We start from the raw sequence: 19,752 nt of genomic DNA, 5'->3' as shown, positions 1-19,752 counted from the left end.
AATGTGATATTTAAAATTAACCATTAGAACTATGAATAATACAAATTGAGAAATGACACAACTTTTGCCAAGCAAAATATTGCCTCTTAAAAAAGGATCAATAAGCCATTTATTAATATAAATCGCATGTATGTGCCTTCTTATTATTAGGGAATTTAATATAATCAGTAAGAGCAAGATCTTTGGACTCTGACAGAAGGATCTGAATGCTGCCCTGTAAGTTGACTGTACTAACCTTCATTTCCTCATCTGCAAAATGAAAAAAAAAAAAAAATAATAATAATAATAATCCTACCTTTTAGGATTGTTATCTCTACTAGCTCTTAGCATGGTGCCTGGGAGACACCATAGTTGCTCAATAATTATAGCTATAATTTTTATTAATAGAATTTTCACTATTATTTTATAAACATTTTCTGCCTTTATTTGTGAAAGAGAGATCAATAGCTTTGACCTTATTTCGTTCGAATGAAATTCTTGACGGCATTCTGACAAAAGGTGAATATAGAGATACTGAGATACATTTTTGATACGTCATTGATTTTTCAAGTCTATGAATTTTAAGTCCCTAGTGAGCTTTCTGAAATGAGCTTTCTGCTCTCACTAATTCCTTTCAGGACTGATTTATTTGTCATCCGATGGGCAGCAGAGGAAAACACCTGGTAAGCGTGAAGCAGGAGGAAACTCCTGTGTTCAGGCAAAAGGTGCTATTTCCCAACACACTTTTCTTACCCTTGTCATTCCTGTGCAAAGCTGCTTTATTTGCAGATGGCCAAAAGCCTGAAGCCAAATAATAAGCAAATGCAATTAGGGGAAATGGATGAAATTTCTTCATGTAAGACTGACTTTTCTTCACTCCCAGGCTGCAGGAATTGTAATTGTTTGTAGCAGGAAGTAATAAGAACAAAGAAAATTATTATGGCTCCGTACTATAAAATGAGGGAAAGAGGCAATTTGTAATCCACAGTGGGTTTGTTTCATCTGCCTGCTGAAGAAATCTTGTGTTGTATGGCCTTTTAAGCCATGCGGATGAACTTAAATTCCTCTCCTTTCTGTCAACAACATCTATTCTAGGAAACTCACTCTACTCAAGGGAAACAAATGCAAAATTTGGTTAGGATAGAAATAGACTGAGTAAAGCCTATATTAAGGCATTCTAAGAGCATGGGGCTCTATGGCATAAGGCAGACAGTGATGGAGAGAATTTTATCCCTTATTTTCTCAGCACTGTCATCAGACACTCCTAAAGAAATACTTAAAAATATAGAATGACTTCAGTGGTATTTACGGTATGGTGAAATTTATTAGACTTAAAATCAGAAGATCTAAGTTTGAGCTACGGTTTTGCTGCCTGCTATTTTTTAACCTGGTACAAATTACTTATGATAGTGAACTATGAATTCCTTCACTGTAAAATAGGAATAATAACACTTGTTCTATTTACCACGTAGTATTGTTGGAAAGATTAAATAATATAATAAAACAGTACTGCCACTACTGTTACTACTACTAAACTAATAATTGAGGGAAAAAAACAGAACTACACAACGTTGAAGTAAATATTTGAATAATTTTAGGGGTGTTATTTGTTAGGTTAGCATTTACTGCATATGACTAATGGATTTAATGTTTTTTTATTTACTGTTATTTATTTATATATGTTATATGCTATATGTATAATATTGTTTATAATTATTATATGTTACTTATAGTGACATGCTTCAAATTTCAGGCCCTAGATGTTTAGAGAATTCTGAAATCGTATGTGGTAGGGTGGCTACTCTGATGCTCTTAGTTTGGTAGGAAGAATGTCTCTTGACATGTATTAGAATTTATGGTACTAAGAAGCTGGTACACATATAATTTTAGCTCCTGTGCAACAATAAAAACCATACTTTCTTAGATGTTCTGTACAGCTTCCTACTAGTCAGTGTGCTTTTTCTTTTTTCATTTTTTTTTATTATTGTAGCATAGTTGATTGTACATATCTGTGGGGTACAGAGTTGAATATCAATACTTGTGTGCAATACGTGATGCTGAAATCAGGATAATTATTATATTCAACAATATACACTGTCATTGCTATTCGTGGCCCTTTGCCAATTCTTCCCTCCCCCACTTTTTCCCCTTCTATTAACCTCAGTTCTCCTTTTGAAAGTTCAATTGTATTATTGTGATTGTTGTATCTTTCTTTCTTTTATTTGTATGTTTATTATTTTAGCTCCCACTTATGAGTGAGAACATATGGTATATCTCTTTCCGTGCCTGGCTTGTATCACTTAATATGATTTTCTCTAAGTTCATCCATGTTGCTACAAATGGCAATATTTCATTCTTTTTTATAGTTGAGTAATATTCCATTGTGTGTATATACCACATTTTCCTTGTCCAGTTGTCTGATGATGGACATTTAGGTTGGTTCCAACTCTTGGCTATTGTAAATAGATCTGAAATAAACATGGGAGTGCAGGTATCCCTTCGACATGATGATTTCCATTTCTTTGGGTGTATACCCAGCAGTGGGATTGCTGGATCATATGGCAGTTCTATCTGTAGTTTGAGGAAACTCCATGCCATTTTCCATAACAGCTGCACCAATTTAACACCAGTCCCAGCAACATTAACCATTAGAACTAAACCTTTCTCTGTTTCCTCACCAGCATTTGTTGTTCTTTGTCTTTTTGATGATAGCTAGTCTCACTGGGGTGAGATATCTCAATGTGTGTTTTTTTCTTTTAAATTTCTTTATTATTATTATTATTATTTTACATTCTAAGATGTTGTGGAGCAGTTGGCACGGAGGGGTACAGGGGAGGGCAATAGGGTGGGTGGAAGAGGCCGGAAACAGGATGTGGATGAGGCCTGTAGTTCCTGCCTCATTCCAGCAGGGGAACTCAGGGGGTTTCTGGCAGTGGCTGGGTCATGGCTGGGCTGGATGCAGACTTTGGGGGACTGTGGCTGAAGCCCTCAGGCCCCCCTCCCACCCTGGGAGCTGGGGCACTTCTGGCGGTGGCTTGGTGGTTGTCATTGGGCTGGGTGCAGATGTCAGGGGGTGTGGCTGAGACCCTCAGCCCTTCACCACTCCTGCTCAGGAGCCTGGGTTGCTTCCAGTGGCAGCCTTGTGGTTGTTGTTGGGCTGGATGTGGATGTGGGGCGGCATGACTGAGGCCCTCAGCCCTCCCCCTACCCTGGCTTGGGAGCCTGGGGGCTTCTGGTCCTTCTAGGTTTCATAGGTGTTCTTTGGTGGTATTAGACCTTTACTGGTTAATAGCAGAAACTTGTCCCTGATCTGAGGACTTTTGTTTTTTCTTTCAGTTTTGTGTTTGATTATTCACTATTCCCAGCACTTAAACTTTGCACAGGAACTAATTTATTGTCCTTTGCTTACTTCCTGTGGGGACCAGCACTTGAGCCCTGTAGTTGAGCTACGCAAAATTGCTGCTTTGCTGCTGATTCCCTGGGGGAGAATTTTTGTGCAGCTCAGATTTTAAATGTTGACTTTGTAAGCACTCCTGGGTCTTGTGAGATCTGTTACACCTGGGTTGTGTGGAAACTCTGGTCTGGGTCTGAGTCTCTTCAGCAGATCGCACCCACTGCAGTTCTATATTCCTGACAGGTCTCCACTGACTGATCTTCTGCTGATTGGAGGGCAGATCAGCTGTCCTTTCAATGTTCCCCTGTTGGGCCCGTCTCCCCCACCACTCACACTCCAAATACTTCCCATAGGGTGGGCCATGCACCAGTCCCTTGGGATGACTCATTGGCCTCTGAGTGGCTCCTTTTTTCAGTTGTCTGTGGCCTCTCACTCCTGTGTGGGTCCATGGGAACACTGTTAGTGGTCTAGCTGGCCTGGGGGCCATCAAGGCACTCTTCTCCCCTGCAGCCTCCAAGCAACTTCATACGAAGCACACAGCTGTGGCTTTTGCTGGCTCCTGCTACATTTGCTCACCAGGGCCAGATTTGAAGTGGTTGGGGCTCAAAATGGTCTAAACGGTCCTTTCTTTCCCTCATCATGGCTTCTCCTGCCTTCGTGAATTCTGTAGGTCTCTCCTCCTCTTCCCATGAGCTCTAGCGGCCCCAGCTTAGCAGTCGTTGGTTTCAAATAGTTGTAAATTGGATGACTGTGGGAGAGGGTGATGCTGGGTACCGTCTATTCTGCCATCTTGATTGGAAGTCCTTACTGTGGTTTTGATTTGCATTTCCCTGATGCTGAGTGATGTTGAGCATTTTTTCATGTGTCTGTTGCCCATTTGTATAATGTCCTTTGAGAAATGCCTATTCATCTGCCTTGCCCAGTTTTTAATGAGGTTATTTCTGTTTTTACTGTTAAGTTTTTCGAGTTCCTTGTATATTCTGGATATTAATCCTTTGTCAGATGAATAGTTTGCAAATATTTTCTCCCACTTTGTAGGTTGGTCGTCTTTTTTGCTCTGTTAACTATTTCTTTTGCTGTGCAGAAGCTTTGTAAATTGATATAATTCCATTTGTTTATTTTTCGTTTAGTTGCCTGTGCTTTGGGGGTCATATTGATAAAGTCTTTGCGTAGTCCTACTTCCTGAAGTATTTCCCCTGATTTTTCTTTTAGGAGTTTTATAGCTGCAGGTCTTTTATTTAAGTCTTTAATCAATTTTCCTACTGGTCAGTGTGCTTATCCTTTTTTCATTTTTATTTGAGCCTTGCTGGCTTTCCTAACTCCATGCTCTCAGTGGCTGTGGTTTATAATCCTTTGAGCATATCTGCTTGTTGTCAGGCCTCACACCCTGGCAGGCTCCCTTTCCTACAGTTTCTACACTGTCTTTTAGGGTAGGCATTTGATGTGCCATTGAGAAGGAGGAACTAAAACATTTACCACTTATTTTAAGGTGAGAATGAAAGAAAATGGATTCAAAAGATAGCTGCTGAGACCAAACTTAAATGTGGTACTATAAGAATCAGTTGGCTAAGGGTTAGGTGATTCAGTCAATAAGGTATTTGGTGAGAATTGAAGATACAATAGGCTCTGGGTCTGGAGATGAATTTACAGTGGATATGGATTTACAGTGGATAGACATAGTCCCTATTCCTCAAGAGCTCACAATCTAGTACTGAAATTCTCAAACTTTGTTCTGCATCAGTCACCCAGAGGTCTTTTAAAATACTGATGCCTTGGTTCACTCCTCAGAAATTCTGATTGAATTATTTTAGGGTGGGCCCTGGAGAAGTACATATTTTTAAAATCTCTCTACCTGATTATATCATTTAGCCATATTTCAGAATCATAGTTCAAGTCAGTTCTGGTTTTATGCTTTTATGCACTGCCAATCCAGCAAGTCACAAAATATACCTCTGACTCAGTCTCCCCACTAGTAAAACATGGAGATATCATTTGCTTTTCATTCATTTATGTCATAATCAACGTTTATGGAATTCATTGTGTTAGACATTATGATAGGGTCAAAGAGAGAGTTCAGTTATAGCATCCATTGTAAAAGGCATTACAGGAAGAAAACTTGAAGTAAAACTTCAGTCCTCAACAGCAAACTTCTTCAGTGCTTTTGACATGAACTCTCTGTATACAGCAGACAGGAACTTTGTGTTAACTGATTTGTTAAATCAGTACATGCACGTGAGGAGACGAAATCTTCTGTTAAACAGTCACCTGGTTGTGCTGAACACAACCTGGCAATTCCACTACGTGTCCTAGTCTAGTGTATTTACAATCCTACTTGCAGACACTATTATTTCATACTTTCTCTTCTAAAACCTTCAACACCACTCCTACTCCCATTTCAGTCTTGACATGGTTTATCATTTTACTGAGAAAATAGAATTTAAAAAGAAACGCATTGCTGTCCAAACATCAAATTTACCAGTTTACCAGCATAAGTACCCATATGTTTTGCCTTTTTTGTTCCTGTGCATATCTAGGCCTAAGAATTCTTCCTGTGCTCTAAATCCTCCTGTGCTCCCAGCACTTCTACGATTGTCTCTGTTCTTAGTGCATCACCAATTTATCCTTCTCTGCCAGATCTTTCCCATCAACAATTATGCATTAACAACATCTATCTGAGCAAAACTAAACAAGAATATCCTCTAGGAACCCACAGCCTACTCTAGCTATTAACCCATCTCTTTGCTCCTTCTCTGCAGAACTTCTTGAACCTGTCTTATGGGCTGTCTCCACTTCTTCACCTCACCACATTGCAAGTGGCCTATATATATACCTTCTATAAATGTCTCATCTCTGTCAACTATTCTATTATACTGTCTGTAAATGTCTTAACAAAGTCACGTGGTACAGTGGTCAAGTCTCTGTTCTCTATGTCAGCCTGCAGATGATATTTGAACACAGAGGGCTACTTCTAGAAACACTCTCTTCTCTTCCTTTGGTATCTCTGACACCGCATCGTCTTGAGTGCCCTGTTACAAAACTAATTACTTGTTTTCTGTCTTCTTGCTCATCTCTTCAAATGTCGAGTCTTCCAGAAGTTAGTCCTAGGACCTCCTTTGGTCTCTAACTGAACTCTCTCTTGTAATATCTTGTAGTTCCATGGCTTCAAATATATCTATTAAGGGATAACCTCCATCTTTCTTATCCCCTGTGTTCTCTCTGCACAAACCTGCTCTTGCTCCCCCATTTCCCCACCTCAGTTAACAGAGTTAAGTGTCCTTGTTCTTCAACTGCAAAACCTAAATGGCTACCTTCGTTCCTTTCGTTTCTTCATTGCACAACATCGAATCCAGCAGGAGGTTCTGTTAGCAATAGCTCCAAAATATATTCCAGTCTGACTACTGGTTCACATCATCCTGTGACCTCTTTTGTTCTAGCCAGTCTCACCTGTGCCTGCACAATGCACCAGGCTCCTAAGTGGTTGGATTGCTCCCACCTTTGCTTTCCTGTCCTTTTATTTTCTAGGGTTGTCAGACTGATTTAAGAAAATCAGATTCTTTTACTCATTTTAATGGCTTCAATTGCAATTTGAATTTAATTCATCTGCTTTCAAACAAATCAACTTTATAAAAGACATCTTTGAGAAAATTAGGAAAATTTGAATAAGCATTTGAGGATTTTAAGGAATTATAGTTAATTTTTTTTAGGTGTAGTAATGGTATTTGGGCTATGTAAGAAATTGCCCTTATTTTTAGGGATCCATTTAGGGGTGAAATGCCATGCTTTAGGAATATTCTTTAAAATGTTATAGCATCCCATCTCCCAAAAAAGTAAGAAAAGGAGGAAAATGGGTAAAGTTGTGTGGCCAAATGATACTTGTTGATTCTGGTTACTTGCAGGTTTATTATACTATCCTCTCTCCTTTTATATATGTTTGACAATTTCCATAATATAAAGGTGAAAAAGGACAACTAAAGTTGCCAGTTTTTTGTCATGGCCCTGTCTGATTGAGTATCTGCCTACTTCCCTGGCCTTTTTCTCACTCTTCCTTTTTTGGCTGTAGTTCAGCCACACTCCCTTTCTCTTCCTACACATTTTAAGCCTTTCACGTTCTGGACCCTCTGTCTGGCACACTCTTCACAGGGCTGCCTTATTCATGTCTTATTGCCAGAGACCATTTCCCCAACCATCCCCTCAACCCCCACATACTCTATTTTTTAAAATTAGGCTACTTTGTTTGTTTCCATGTTTATTGATTATTTTCTTCTATTAGATTTTAAGCTCCATGAGGCAGAAACTTGGGTCTAAAACAGTTCATAGTGGGTACTCAATAAATACTTCTAAAGAATGAATTGGGTATCACTTTTTTACCCCATTTGAAAACTAAGAAAACCAAGGCTGTAAAAAATTATGTAATTTTCTTACTGTCACGGATATTAAGAGGCAGAACTGAGATGTGAACACAAGTTTTTCTGATTTAGGAGCCCTTTAAACGTGTATTATTTCCTGGAATTAATTAATGGGAGGCAGGGTGGTGGGGGAGGGGGCTGGGAAGCATAATTCTCCACTTACAAAACTGAAAGAAAGATTGTCTTTGGAGGTGTTTTGCTTTGGGAAGAAATTGCATGATTTTAATTGGATTCTCAAAGGAGTTCTTGGGCTCCCAAACTTTAATCATTGTTTCTTTAGTTGCTATCAGGTGCAACTTACAATGTTGGAGGCTCAATTAAATATAGGAAATTTAAACTGCTTGCTGATTAAAGTATCATGTTATCCAGTTTTGAAGACCAACACTTACATAACTTTTCTGGATTTAATCATTTATTTTTACAGGCCATCGGACGTCCCTTTTTGCCTCCTTACTGGTCTCTGGGATTTCAGCTGTGTCGATGGGGCTATCATACCATAGATGTGCTGAAGAAAACAGTTGAACGTTTAAGACGATATGACATTCCTCATGTAAGTGTGCCCCAGACAGTACGGTGAAAATTGAGAAGAAAAAGGAAATTACAAAGTGTAGTGATTATATATATGACATGGAACTGGCATCATTTTTGTGTATTATAAAAGAATCATTTTTATTCTATTTTTCTTACAAGATAATATGAAAATCACACCAATATTTAAATTTCTAATTGAGTGCAGTCACTTACGAGCTACTTAAGATTCTCTAACAATATTTGTTTGTTTCTTTTCCTAATTTTTGGAGGTTATGTCTCTGTTGTTCTTTGCACAGGATGCTCAGCATGGTTATATTGACTACATGGAACGTCAGATGGACTTCACTTATGATAAAACTAACTTTGCCGGTCTGCCTGAATACATTAAGGAACTGAAAAATGATGGAATACATTATGTCATTATTTTGGTAAATTTCTTTTGAAGATCGAACATATAAAATATTTTAATTCATTTTTCTAAGCATTTCTAAAAATATACGTTACAATCAATTTATTAAAAGATAGAATTCCCAGCACTAGTATATTTTTGAAGAAAAAAATTTCATGCAATATTTAATGATAGATGTTATATTTCATTAAAAATAATAAACTATAAGCAAGTTTTATATTATTCAATGACACAGATATGTCATCAACAAATGATAAAGGAAATAAATTTTTTTTAACCCAGTGTTCTTTTAAAGGAAAATTGATTCATTGATAAAAGGAGAAATGTGGTTTTTGATTGATGGCAGTGCCTGTAAAGATTTGAAGACTTGGCCAAACAAAGAATAACATAGTTATTGAGTAAATAAATTGATATTTAGGTTGATTTCTCTGACCACAAGTTAGAAATTTCTTCTCCATATTGGAGCACAACATTATCTTCAGTTAATATTTATAATATAGAAGAAAAGTCATCTCTACAACTACTTCTAGAACATGAATGTTACTAAAGATTTGTTCACAATGAGATTGTAGGTGAGAGAGATTTTAAATTTTATAAAATGTTTTTTCCTTCTATTATCTTCATGTGATAATAGAAAGTGTCATTGTATGTTATAATTCTACATGACTTAATTAATGGTGTTTAAGGTTTATGAACAAAGAATTTATATTTTTAAAGAATAGCTTATAAATCAAGAGACACATATTTGTTACCCAACTGAGATATTTTAACAGGAATGTATGAAGAAAAATATTTAAATGTAAATATAATAGTAAAAAGTTTAGCAAAGGAAGCAGATTCGGAGTTGAGTCAGTATATATTTGTGGAAAAAACAATATAGAATCATGGACCCCCCACTACCACCTTGAATCACTGACTTTTAAAAAGGATAATAACTTTAAAAATTTGTTTACCCCATTGCTTCATTTTGTGGAAGAGAAACTTGGGTTTTTTGTAGCAGTGTTGAGTAGAATCCAAATTTCTTGATTTCCCTGTCCAGGGGTTTTCCCACCATTTCATACTTGTATCTCATATAAAAATAGTAAACAAAAAACCAGGAAAGAATGTATGCCAAAGTAGCAAGATATATCTACACATACAACTTTTCAAGTAAAGAAAGAATTTTTAATTAGAAGCAATAGATTACGTGGTTAAATTAACATCGTTTCGGTCCACATTTTGCCATACTAAAAATTTGTAGAAATGGACAGTTATGTTTGAAATTGTATCTAATAGATGGAAATAGCTTAATGCGTACACCATAAAACACATTGTTTAAATAAATATTAGAGATTCTTATTTCAAAAATTTTTAGAAAGTTACATTTAAAAATTAATTATCAGACTATTAACAATCACAATGCTCTTGGGAATTTGCAGAATCCTTTTTTGACAAAAGATGAACCACACGGTACTTATAAGCCCTATGAGCTTGGAGAGGAAATGGGAATTTGGGTCAATAACTCTGATGGAGTCACACCAGCTGTTGGCAAGGTGAGCACCTTAAAGAATAGATGACAACCTCCTTCAGTACTGAGTGTTTGATGAACAAGTACAATTACACGGCATCAGTGAACTGTCGTTACCTGAGTTCAGTTCAAGAAAATTATATGCAGCTTATCCAGCTGTTTACTACTATGTATTTGGAGCATTGGCATGGATACTCAGACTTTTTAAGAAATCATTTAGGTCCCAGAAAATTGGTGAAAAATTCAAAGTATATATTAATACACAGTGTAACATTTTGGAAAGGCATACTTTTATCATTATGATAAAATTATAGATAATTTTGAGATTATATTGGAAAATTAAATTTTTATAGATTGAGGAAAGAAATATATAAAATATTTCTTTTTTTCACTCTGTTCTTTTTTTCTTGAAGATTCAATTTTTTAAAATTTATTAATATTATTTTTTTACGTTCTCTGATGTTGTGGAGCAGTTGGGGGGAGGGGGAGAGAAGAAGGGGGAAGGAAATAGGGTGGGAGGAGGAAGGAGGAGGGGTGGGTTGGGGCCTGTGGCACCCCCTCATTCCTGCAGGGGAGACCCAGGAGCTTCCTGTGGCGGTTGGGTCATAGCCTGGCTGGTTGTGGCTGTTGGGGTGTGTGGCTGAAGCTCTCAGTCCTCCATTGCCCCCGGCTCTACCTGCGGCAGCTTGATGATTGTCTCTGGGCTGGTCATGGGTGTTGGGAGACATGGCTGAGGCCCCCAGCCCTCCTCCCTTTCTGGCTTGGTAGTGCAGGGGATTTCTGGTCCTTCTAGGTGTTACAGGTGTTCTTTGGTGATGTGAGATCTTTACTAGTTAATATCAAATTTTGTCTCTGGTCTGTGGGTATTTTGTTTTTTCTTCCAGTTCTGTGATAGATTATTCACTGTTCCCACCACTTAAACTCTGCACTGGAACTCATTTTTTGTCCTTTGCTTACTTCTAAAATGGGGGAACTTCCTGTGGGGACCAGCACTTGAGCTGTGTGGTTGAGCTAAATTGTTGCTTTGCTGCTGATTCCCTGGGGAAGGCTTTTTGTGCAGCTCAGGTTTTAACGGTTGACTTTATAGGTACTTCTGGCTCTCGTAAGGTCAGATGCACCTGGGTTGTGTAGAAACCTGGTCTGGGCCTGAGTCTTTTGAGCAAACTGCACCCCATGCAGTTCTATATTCCTGACCAGTCTCCACTGAGTGGTCCTATGATGATTGGGGGACAGATCAGCTGTCCTTGCTGTGCCCCAGTGTTCCCCTGGTGGGCCTGTCTCTCCCACCACCTGTGCTGCAAACACTTCCCATGGGGCAGGCCCTGAGCTGGTCCCTTGTGATGACTCACCAGCCTCTGAGTGGCTCCTTTTTTCAGTTGTCTGTGTCTTCTCACTCCTGTGTGGGTCTATGGGAACGCTATTAGTGGTCTTGTTGGTCTGGGGGCCACCAACGCCCTCCTCTCCCCTGCCACCTCCAAGCAACTTCATCCAAAGGGCACAGCTGCCGCTTTTGTCAGCTCCTGCTCTGTGCTCTCAGCAGCTCCAGCCTGGATGCAGCCAAGGCTTGAAACGGTCAGAACGGTTCTTTCTTTCTCTCTTCGTGGCTTCTCCCACCTTCATGCCCTCCATAGGTCTTTCCTCCTCTCCCCCTGAGCTCCAGCAGCCCCAGCTTAGCTGTCGTTGCTTTTTAATAGTTGTAAATTGGTTGATTTGTGGGAGAGAGTGATGCTGGGGATCATCTATTCCACTGTCTTGACCAGAAGATCTAAAATATTTAAGTGAAAAGAAGTTCCTCGGTTTCTTTTATACAATGAAAATATTCTTATAGTTTTTGCTGATAATCAAAGAAGTACAACATTGTAAAAAAAATTATGTAGTACTGATTTATATGAAGTGGAAGTGACAGTCCTTCTTTATTCTCAACTCCTCAAAATATCACTTTTATCTTTTCAGTGTATATTCCTCTAGATTTTTAAATATATGTAATCATATTTTTGAATGAATGAAAAATACAATATATGCCAGTTAAACCCTCTTTAAAACTATAACAATAATGTATATATCTTTTTATGTTATTGCATATAAAACTATCTCATCTTTTTAAATAGTTATATGATATTCCACTGTTCCCATGTGGGAAAATTGATTTAACCAATCCCTAATGACAGACATTGTTTTCTTTCTAGTATGTTTATATTATAAAATATGCTGCAGCAAACATGTTGGTACATAGTGTTTATGTATATTTGTCTCACTATTTTCATACAATGTATTATTCAAGTGAAATTATTACATTTAAAATGCACGTTGCAAATCTTTATATGCTTATTTTCTCAATGTCCTCAAGATGTTTGTATCAGTTTGTACTCTTACCAAATAGGCCTCTTTATACATTAACTGGCACAGCCCAACCGAAAAGCTGAAAAGTGTTTTCCTGTATTAATTTCAGTTATTTTATTATGAGTAAGGTTAAGCATCTTTTTCATAATCTTTCTTTGCTACTTCTATTTCTTTGTGGAAAAAAAAATCAGTATATACTGTTTGCCATTTTCCTTCTGGGGAGGTTTTCTTTTTCTTATTAATTTGTGAAATACTATTTTTTTCCATGTGTGACTCCAAACATGTGTCCTAGACTGTCTTTTAACCTAATTACTGTGTCTTTTGCTTGATAGTTTTAAACCTTCTTATACCAAATCTTTAAAAAAATTTTTAAATTTTTATTTCTGCCTTTGGTGTCATATTTCAAAAGGTCTTTCTTAACTCAAATGTGTAAAAGCAAATATCTATATGTTCTTAGAGAATTTTTAAGTTTTCTAGACACTTAAATCATGAATCGGTCTGCTAACTTTTGTGTATGATGTCAGATAGAAATTGTTTCAATCTGCTTGGGCTGCCGTAACGAAAACTGAGTGGCTTCAACAACAGAAATTCATTTCTCACAGTTCTGGAGGCTAGAAAGTCTAAGACCAAGGTTCTGGCAAGGTTTAGTTTCTGGTGAGGGCTCTTCCTGGCTTGTAAATGGTCACCTTCTCACTGTGTTCTTACATGGCAGGGAGATACACACACACACACACACACACACACACACACACACACACACACACTCAGGAGAGAGACAGAGCGCAGTCTGATGTTTTTTCTTAGAAGGGCATTAATCCCATCATGAAGGCCCCACCCTCATGATCTCATCTAAAACTAATTACCTCCCAAAGGCCTCATCTTTAAATCTATTACAATGGAGGTTAGGACTTTGACATAGGAATTTTAGAGAGACAAAATTCAGTCCATAGCAGAAATATGATTTTTTTCCAAATGGATATATAATAAATCAAATATCACCTATTAAATAATTCAGCGTTTCTGCACTTCTTTGATATATCATCTTTATCATGTAGTAAATTTCCGCTAGACATCTATCTGTTTCTTATCTCTCAGTTTTGTTGCATTGCTTTGTTTATATATTCCTGTATCTAGTGTTGTTTTACTTAATATGAGCTTAGGGCATGTTTATTTAGGGTTTTTATTTTTTAAAAATCTGTAGTCAGTGCCATTCACTTATAATTCCAGATGAATACACAATCAAGTTACAAAACATCCCATTGGAATTTGGGTTGAAATAGCTTTAAATTTACAGATCTTGTTGGAGCAACTTGACGTCTATAGATACAACATTGAGCCTTCTCATCCACAAACATTCTGTGTCTCTTAATTTATATGTCATCTTTTGTATACTTCATAAATTTTCTATAATTTTCATTATATTATTCTTACAGCTCTGTCAAAACCATAGATATAGTTTTGTTGTTATTGTAAATGTAATTTTTACATTTTCTAATCCTTATATCTGTATGATATAGATTTATGTGTGAAGAATGTCTGAAAGTACAATAGAATAATCAAAATATGATTTCATGTGCAAGTTCATGGCTGGAAGACCATTGGACTGAGATGTACGATTTTATTCCCAATCTACCACGAACTTGTTATGTACTTATATTATATACTTGGTTAAGTTATTTAACTTCACTAGTTCTCAGTTTTTGCTTGTTTGATCCAAAATGCAGAATAAGGCTCAACTATAGGGATTTCTATACCACATTAGGTACGTTGCATTATTTAGTTTGATTTACTTGTTTTTTGTAGGGTTGGCCTCCAGGAGATTCAGTGTTTCCAGACTACACCAACCCCCAAACAGCAGAATGGTGGATCCAGTTGTGTATGGAATTTAATAACATCCTCGATTATGATGGGATCTGGATTGTAAGTCTAAATTTATTTATTTATTTATTTATTTATTTAAATGACTTCCAGTGAAAAAGTGAAACATTATCCACTTGTCTTTCTTCAATGTTTTTAGCAAGCCCCAGAAAGTGAAAATTCTCCTTCTCTATTTCTTGTATTCTCTGCTTCATCTCTAATACACCATGGGAGGGGAGAACTACTTCCTCCAAGAATAGCAGCATCTGTGTCTGACGTTGGATCACTGCATTATCTTACTCTAAATGAGGCTTGTTTCAGCATTCAGCATGGTTTATGCCTACTGTGTGCAGGGCAGTGGGGAGGAAACAGTTGGGGAGATAGGCCTGCAAACAAGCTAGAGGCCACGACAGAACAGGCTCTGAATACAATGGGAACACAGATGAAGGGCTTGGAACTTTGGTCAATTGAACTCAAGTCTGGGGAAGTTCAGGAAAGCTTGTTAACAGAGATAATGGTTAAGGAGAGGACTGATCAGTAAATGAGAGTTAGCTAAGTGAAGCAGGTTGTGGGTGTGAGTGTGTTTCAGGTAGTGGGAATGGCACATGCAAGAGTGCAGAGGAGAGAGACCCGAGCATGGTGCTGATTTAGTGTTATGGGGAAAATAGCCAGTTGCATGCCTAATAGGCCCCACTCTGCCAGGCAGACACCTGCAAATGGACTCGTGTGACCAGAAGATTGAATGAAGCCTAGAGAACTCCTGCTGCTCAACCAAGGGACATTTTTCTCTATATGCAGCATAATTTACTGTTTCCGTGCCTTTGCTCATGCTTTTCTTCCCATTTTTTCTCCTTCCACATGTTCAAATTCTAGGAGCCCATCAACATGCAGCCTCCACACCAACTTCTTCATGGTGCCTCAGTGGTACACTTAGTAATTCTTTTCTCTTATTTCAACAAGCAGGTATTTACTGAGCACCTACTCTGTGTCAGGAGGCATTGGGGATACACTTAGAAAAATTTTTGCTTTACAGAGCTGATATTTTAGTGGGAGATACAGACTATACACAAGATGAATAAGTAAAACATAGAGTATGTGGATAACAGTAACTGTTAAAAAGAAAAATTAATTGTGGACGTGGAATAGGAAGTTTCAGAACTTAAAAAAGATTGGAATTTAAATAGGGTGATCAGGGAAAGTGATAATTGATAAAGGTCAGGGAATGTCTAAGGGAGGAGTGTTCAGGCATGGAAACAGCAAGTACAAAGGCCCTCAAGCAGAACATGCCTGACACTTTCCAGGAGCAGCAAGAAGGCCAGTGGGGCTAGAGCACAGTGATCTGGGTGGACAATTGTAGAGGAAATAGTCACAGAGCTATAAAGGCAGTGTCCAAAAAGGTGACGTAGACGACCTGTAGGTCCTTAGCTTTCACTCTGAGTGAGATGGAAAACCACTGGAGGGTTTTAAGCAGAGGTTTTAAAAAGATCACTCTGGTTGCTACATTGAGAATAGACAACAGGAAGACAAAAAACACTGTGGAAACAGAAGTGAATATCTAAGTTTCATAAGCTTTGTGCAATTTGAGTAACTATCTTTAAGAAAAAGTATGCAAAAATTACAAATAAAAAATTAGGGATAAAAATATGAAGGGGGTCATGCAAAAAGTGGCTGTGAAGCCTAAGTTTCATCAGCTGCCAGATAAGTTCACCTTGGGCCCCTGTGGAAGAAAAAAAATGGTGAAGAAGCTCTTGCAACAACCCAGGCAAGAGACCGTGGTGGTGTAGCCTGGCAGAGGAGTGAATGGGATGTGGTTAGATTCTGCATATATTCTGAAAATAGACAACAGGATTGGCCAACAGATTAGATATAAGCTGCAAGAAAAAGAAATTAAGAATGATTTATGTCCATGACCATTGGAAGACTGGAATTACCATTCACAGAACAGAAATGGGTGGTATCTATTCTTGTGCAGTGACATTTATATATTTGTGAAACTGTTGCTAATTTGACTGTATATGCTCTTGAGACCAGGGTGCCATCTTGTTTATTTCTATGCCTCACAGAGCTCCTAGCTTACCACTGCATACATTTAGATACTCAAAATGTCTATTGAATGAATGATCTTTATATGCTCTGCTTCCTTAATGGAAAGTAAGAAAACTATGCCCATTACTACTCATTGGGTTCTTTTTATTTAATGTAAGGATATGAATGAGCCAACCAATTTTGGGACAGGCCAGGAGCCAGGATGTGCAGAGAATAATCTAAACAACCCACCCTACGTGCCTGGTAAGTACACTGAAGGTGTCAAATGATTCTGAAACATTTTTACATCCCATGGGGAAAAGTCTCTTTAACGTTTTCAGTTTGTCTTAGGAAAGTATAAACTTACCAATCTAAGAACAATAAGTTCATAGTTTACCAATTTAGAAATAATTCAGAAAACTCAGAACATGTATGTGCACCTACTGTAGTCCTTTAGTGGTAAGGCCTTGGAATGTTTGAGTATTGTGTCCTCACGTGTCTAGGGAGGGACCAGAGTCCCTTAACAAGGAGGCAGGGAGTTCGATTTGTTGGTATGGGATTGCAGCCAACTCTTAGATGACTGAGTTCTTCTCTCTGACTACAAGGTCTGCTCAACTTATGATTTCCGTAATTTTTGCTATTTCTGTAACTAATGTTCAATCAAAAATGCTACCAGATGGAGAAGTTGTGAGGATTTAGTTGACAAGTAGAGTTTTGCAGCCAGAGTAAGAGAGGCTTATCCTTGCCTGCAGACTTCAGTTTGAATGATTGTAGCTCTTCATTTACATTTTCTATGCAATTACAGCTATTTGCATGTGTGGCAATTCAGTTTCCAGTGAAACCATAACAAAAGAGAAAAGTAAAACTGAATAAAATTCAGGTCAGAGAACTTAAATTCCCACTAACTTTCCTAGACTCTTGGAGACACTGACCTCCCTCCACTTGTTAGGCAGAAGAGATGGTGTGCAAAAATTACTCCTTTCTTTCACGGTTTTGTGAAGTATCTAAACGAAAATATCAAGTAGGCATCAAGGAATATAAGTCTGGAGAGAAGCAGTCTGGGCTTGAGATGAAAAACTGGGAATTTTGTGTATAAAAATGGTATTTAAATCCACGGGGATGGATGAGTCAATGTATTGAGAATGACCGAGTGTAAAAAATGAAATCAACAAATGGAACCTTCCGACCCTGATCCCTGAGTGAACCTGCACTCCAACATTTAGGCTTTGAATAGAAGAAAAGATATAGCTAAGAAAACCAAATGGAAGCAATTGGATAAGGAGAAGGAAAGACATGAATGAGTGATTATAATTTCTTGTGTCTCAGCTGAGGAGTCTGCATGGTCATTTTTACCAGACGCTGTCAAAAAGCCAAATAAAATGATGCAGAATGTGTCCGGAGATCATCAAATGGAGATTGGCAGTTTTGACAATATTAGTTTCAGTAGAGTATTAAGAATGGATGTCAAACTAAAGTCAGTTAGACAGTGAAAAGGAGATGAGAAAGTAGAGACAGAGTAGTAAATATATCTTTAGTAAGTGGTTTGATTCAAAAAAGGAGTAGAGAAATGGGGCTGTCGCTGAGAAGAGCGTCAGCAAAGGAGGATGTTGTAATATTGTCTTTTTTCTTTTTAAGAAATGGGAGATACTAGAGCGTGTTTGCTGTTAAGAATGAGCTAGTAGACTGGATGAGATGGATAATGCAAAAGAAGTAGGAGTTAACGCAAAGACTGAAGTCACTGAAAAGAGAGAACAGGATAGCACCAACTGTGAAGGGATGGGGCTTTGCAAGAGCAAAAGCACTCTGATTGTTACTGAAGGAAGAATAATAAACCACATACAGATGCACACAGATTTAAGGATTAGGGGGTAGGAGGGTGAAGACCTTCCCATTAGAAAAGCTCCTATTTTAAAGACTTGTTCATCAGTGGCAATGATATGGAGATTGCAATGGAATTTGGGGAGTAACAAGTTTGAAGAGAGAGGAGAATGTGAAGGAGATAAGCCATAGTCACATCAGAGAGTGACACAGTGAACTTATGAATGAAGCGTGGTGGGATTTCAGGCAGTGTTGAGAATTCATTTGTGATTTGCATTCTTGAAGCTAAGGATAGGGAAAATAGAAGGAAGTTGGGTTTTAGAGGTAAAATGTCAATACTACTCTCTGAACCACATTCCATTAAAATGTCAGGGAGTCAATGAAATCACTCATGATAACTTCAGCAATAAGACACCTGTGTCCTATAGTACAAAGTGGTATGAAAGCACTTGCCCAGGAAGGCAGCTCTCATGACACAGGGAACATGACATCATGATCACAGAACAAGCATGGGCTTTATTGTCACACTTGCTCCAAATCCTGGCTCAAGCACTCTCTAGACCTATGAACTCTGATAAGGTCTTTAACTTATTTTGATTGTAAAATAGGGATCTGAACTATTTTGCAAGTTAAGGATTCAAAACATTACATGTAAAGCGGGTGAGTAACGTACAGTAGATATACAAAAATAGTTACTACTGTATCTATTACAAACAGTTTGGGGGGATTTCAATTTAACTCCCAATGCTTTGCCAAACACTGCAAATAAACAACTATTATAGCTGATAATTATTGTAACAATTTTCCCATCATCTTCATTGCTCCAGGGTATGAAGCCAGAACTGGTTATCTGAGACAGTCTTCATTTTTAACCTGACCGGAATAATTCTTTCATAGTTGATGGCCTAAGGCCTGCCTATCTTATTCCTGGTTTATAGTCTTTTAAAAGACAAAATCTAGCACTATGTAGAACTAAAAAAAAAAAAGAAAAGAGAATGACTCAGAGAAGAAAGACACTGTTAATACCAACTCAGGACATGAAAGAAAGAGGTCCAGTTAAGCTCTCAGATGAAGCCTTTATAAAACACGTTATTGTAAAAAGTGAGCATTACCAAGATACTCGGCCTAAGGACTGTAAAGACCTGATGTAGCATCAAATGAATATTCTCACTCCCTGTGCTATTTTTAACCAATATTAAATTTCTTTTTATCTCTTTTACAATTCAACAATCTAAGGTTTTACCATTTTGTGTAATCTCTTTGATTGGTAACTGTTTCTGATTGTATAAAGTTAGGCTTTTGAGATAATTAGGAGTTATATTCTGGTTAAAGTACAGGAGTCCTATAATTATCCACTGCATTTCAGTCAGTAATTATCTACATTTGTTACATTTTTTTTTTTTCCGGTGGCTGAGCAGGCTGGCTCTATTCTGATATAGTTTGCTTCAAATGTTCTCTCAGGACTGAAAGAATGTGATGAGGTGGC

At 37.8% G+C, this 19,752-nt stretch overlaps 1 protein-coding gene across 1 annotated transcript in view; it reads left to right on the top strand.

Annotated features, from left to right (window-relative positions):
• Positions 1–19,752, top strand: part of LOC103588492 (putative maltase-glucoamylase-like protein FLJ16351) — an 87,936-nt gene that overhangs the window by 37,617 nt on the left and 30,567 nt on the right. The window contains exons 5-9 of the mRNA XM_008570174.1: positions 8,204–8,329; positions 8,607–8,738; positions 10,102–10,251; positions 14,370–14,486; positions 16,628–16,712. Of these exons, the coding sequence (XP_008568396.1) occupies positions 8,204–8,329; positions 8,607–8,738; positions 10,102–10,251; positions 14,370–14,486; positions 16,628–16,712 (610 nt within the window). The remainder of the gene's footprint in view (positions 1–8,203; positions 8,330–8,606; positions 8,739–10,101; positions 10,252–14,369; positions 14,487–16,627; positions 16,713–19,752) is intronic.

Source organism: Galeopterus variegatus, unplaced genomic scaffold (assembly GCF_000696425.1).
Source record: "Galeopterus variegatus unplaced genomic scaffold, G_variegatus-3.0.2 Scaffold577, whole genome shotgun sequence".
Lineage (NCBI taxonomy): Eukaryota > Metazoa > Chordata > Mammalia > Dermoptera > Cynocephalidae > Galeopterus > Galeopterus variegatus.
The sequence above is the reverse complement of the archived record's forward strand: the minus strand, read 5'-3'. Positions and strand labels throughout refer to the sequence as shown.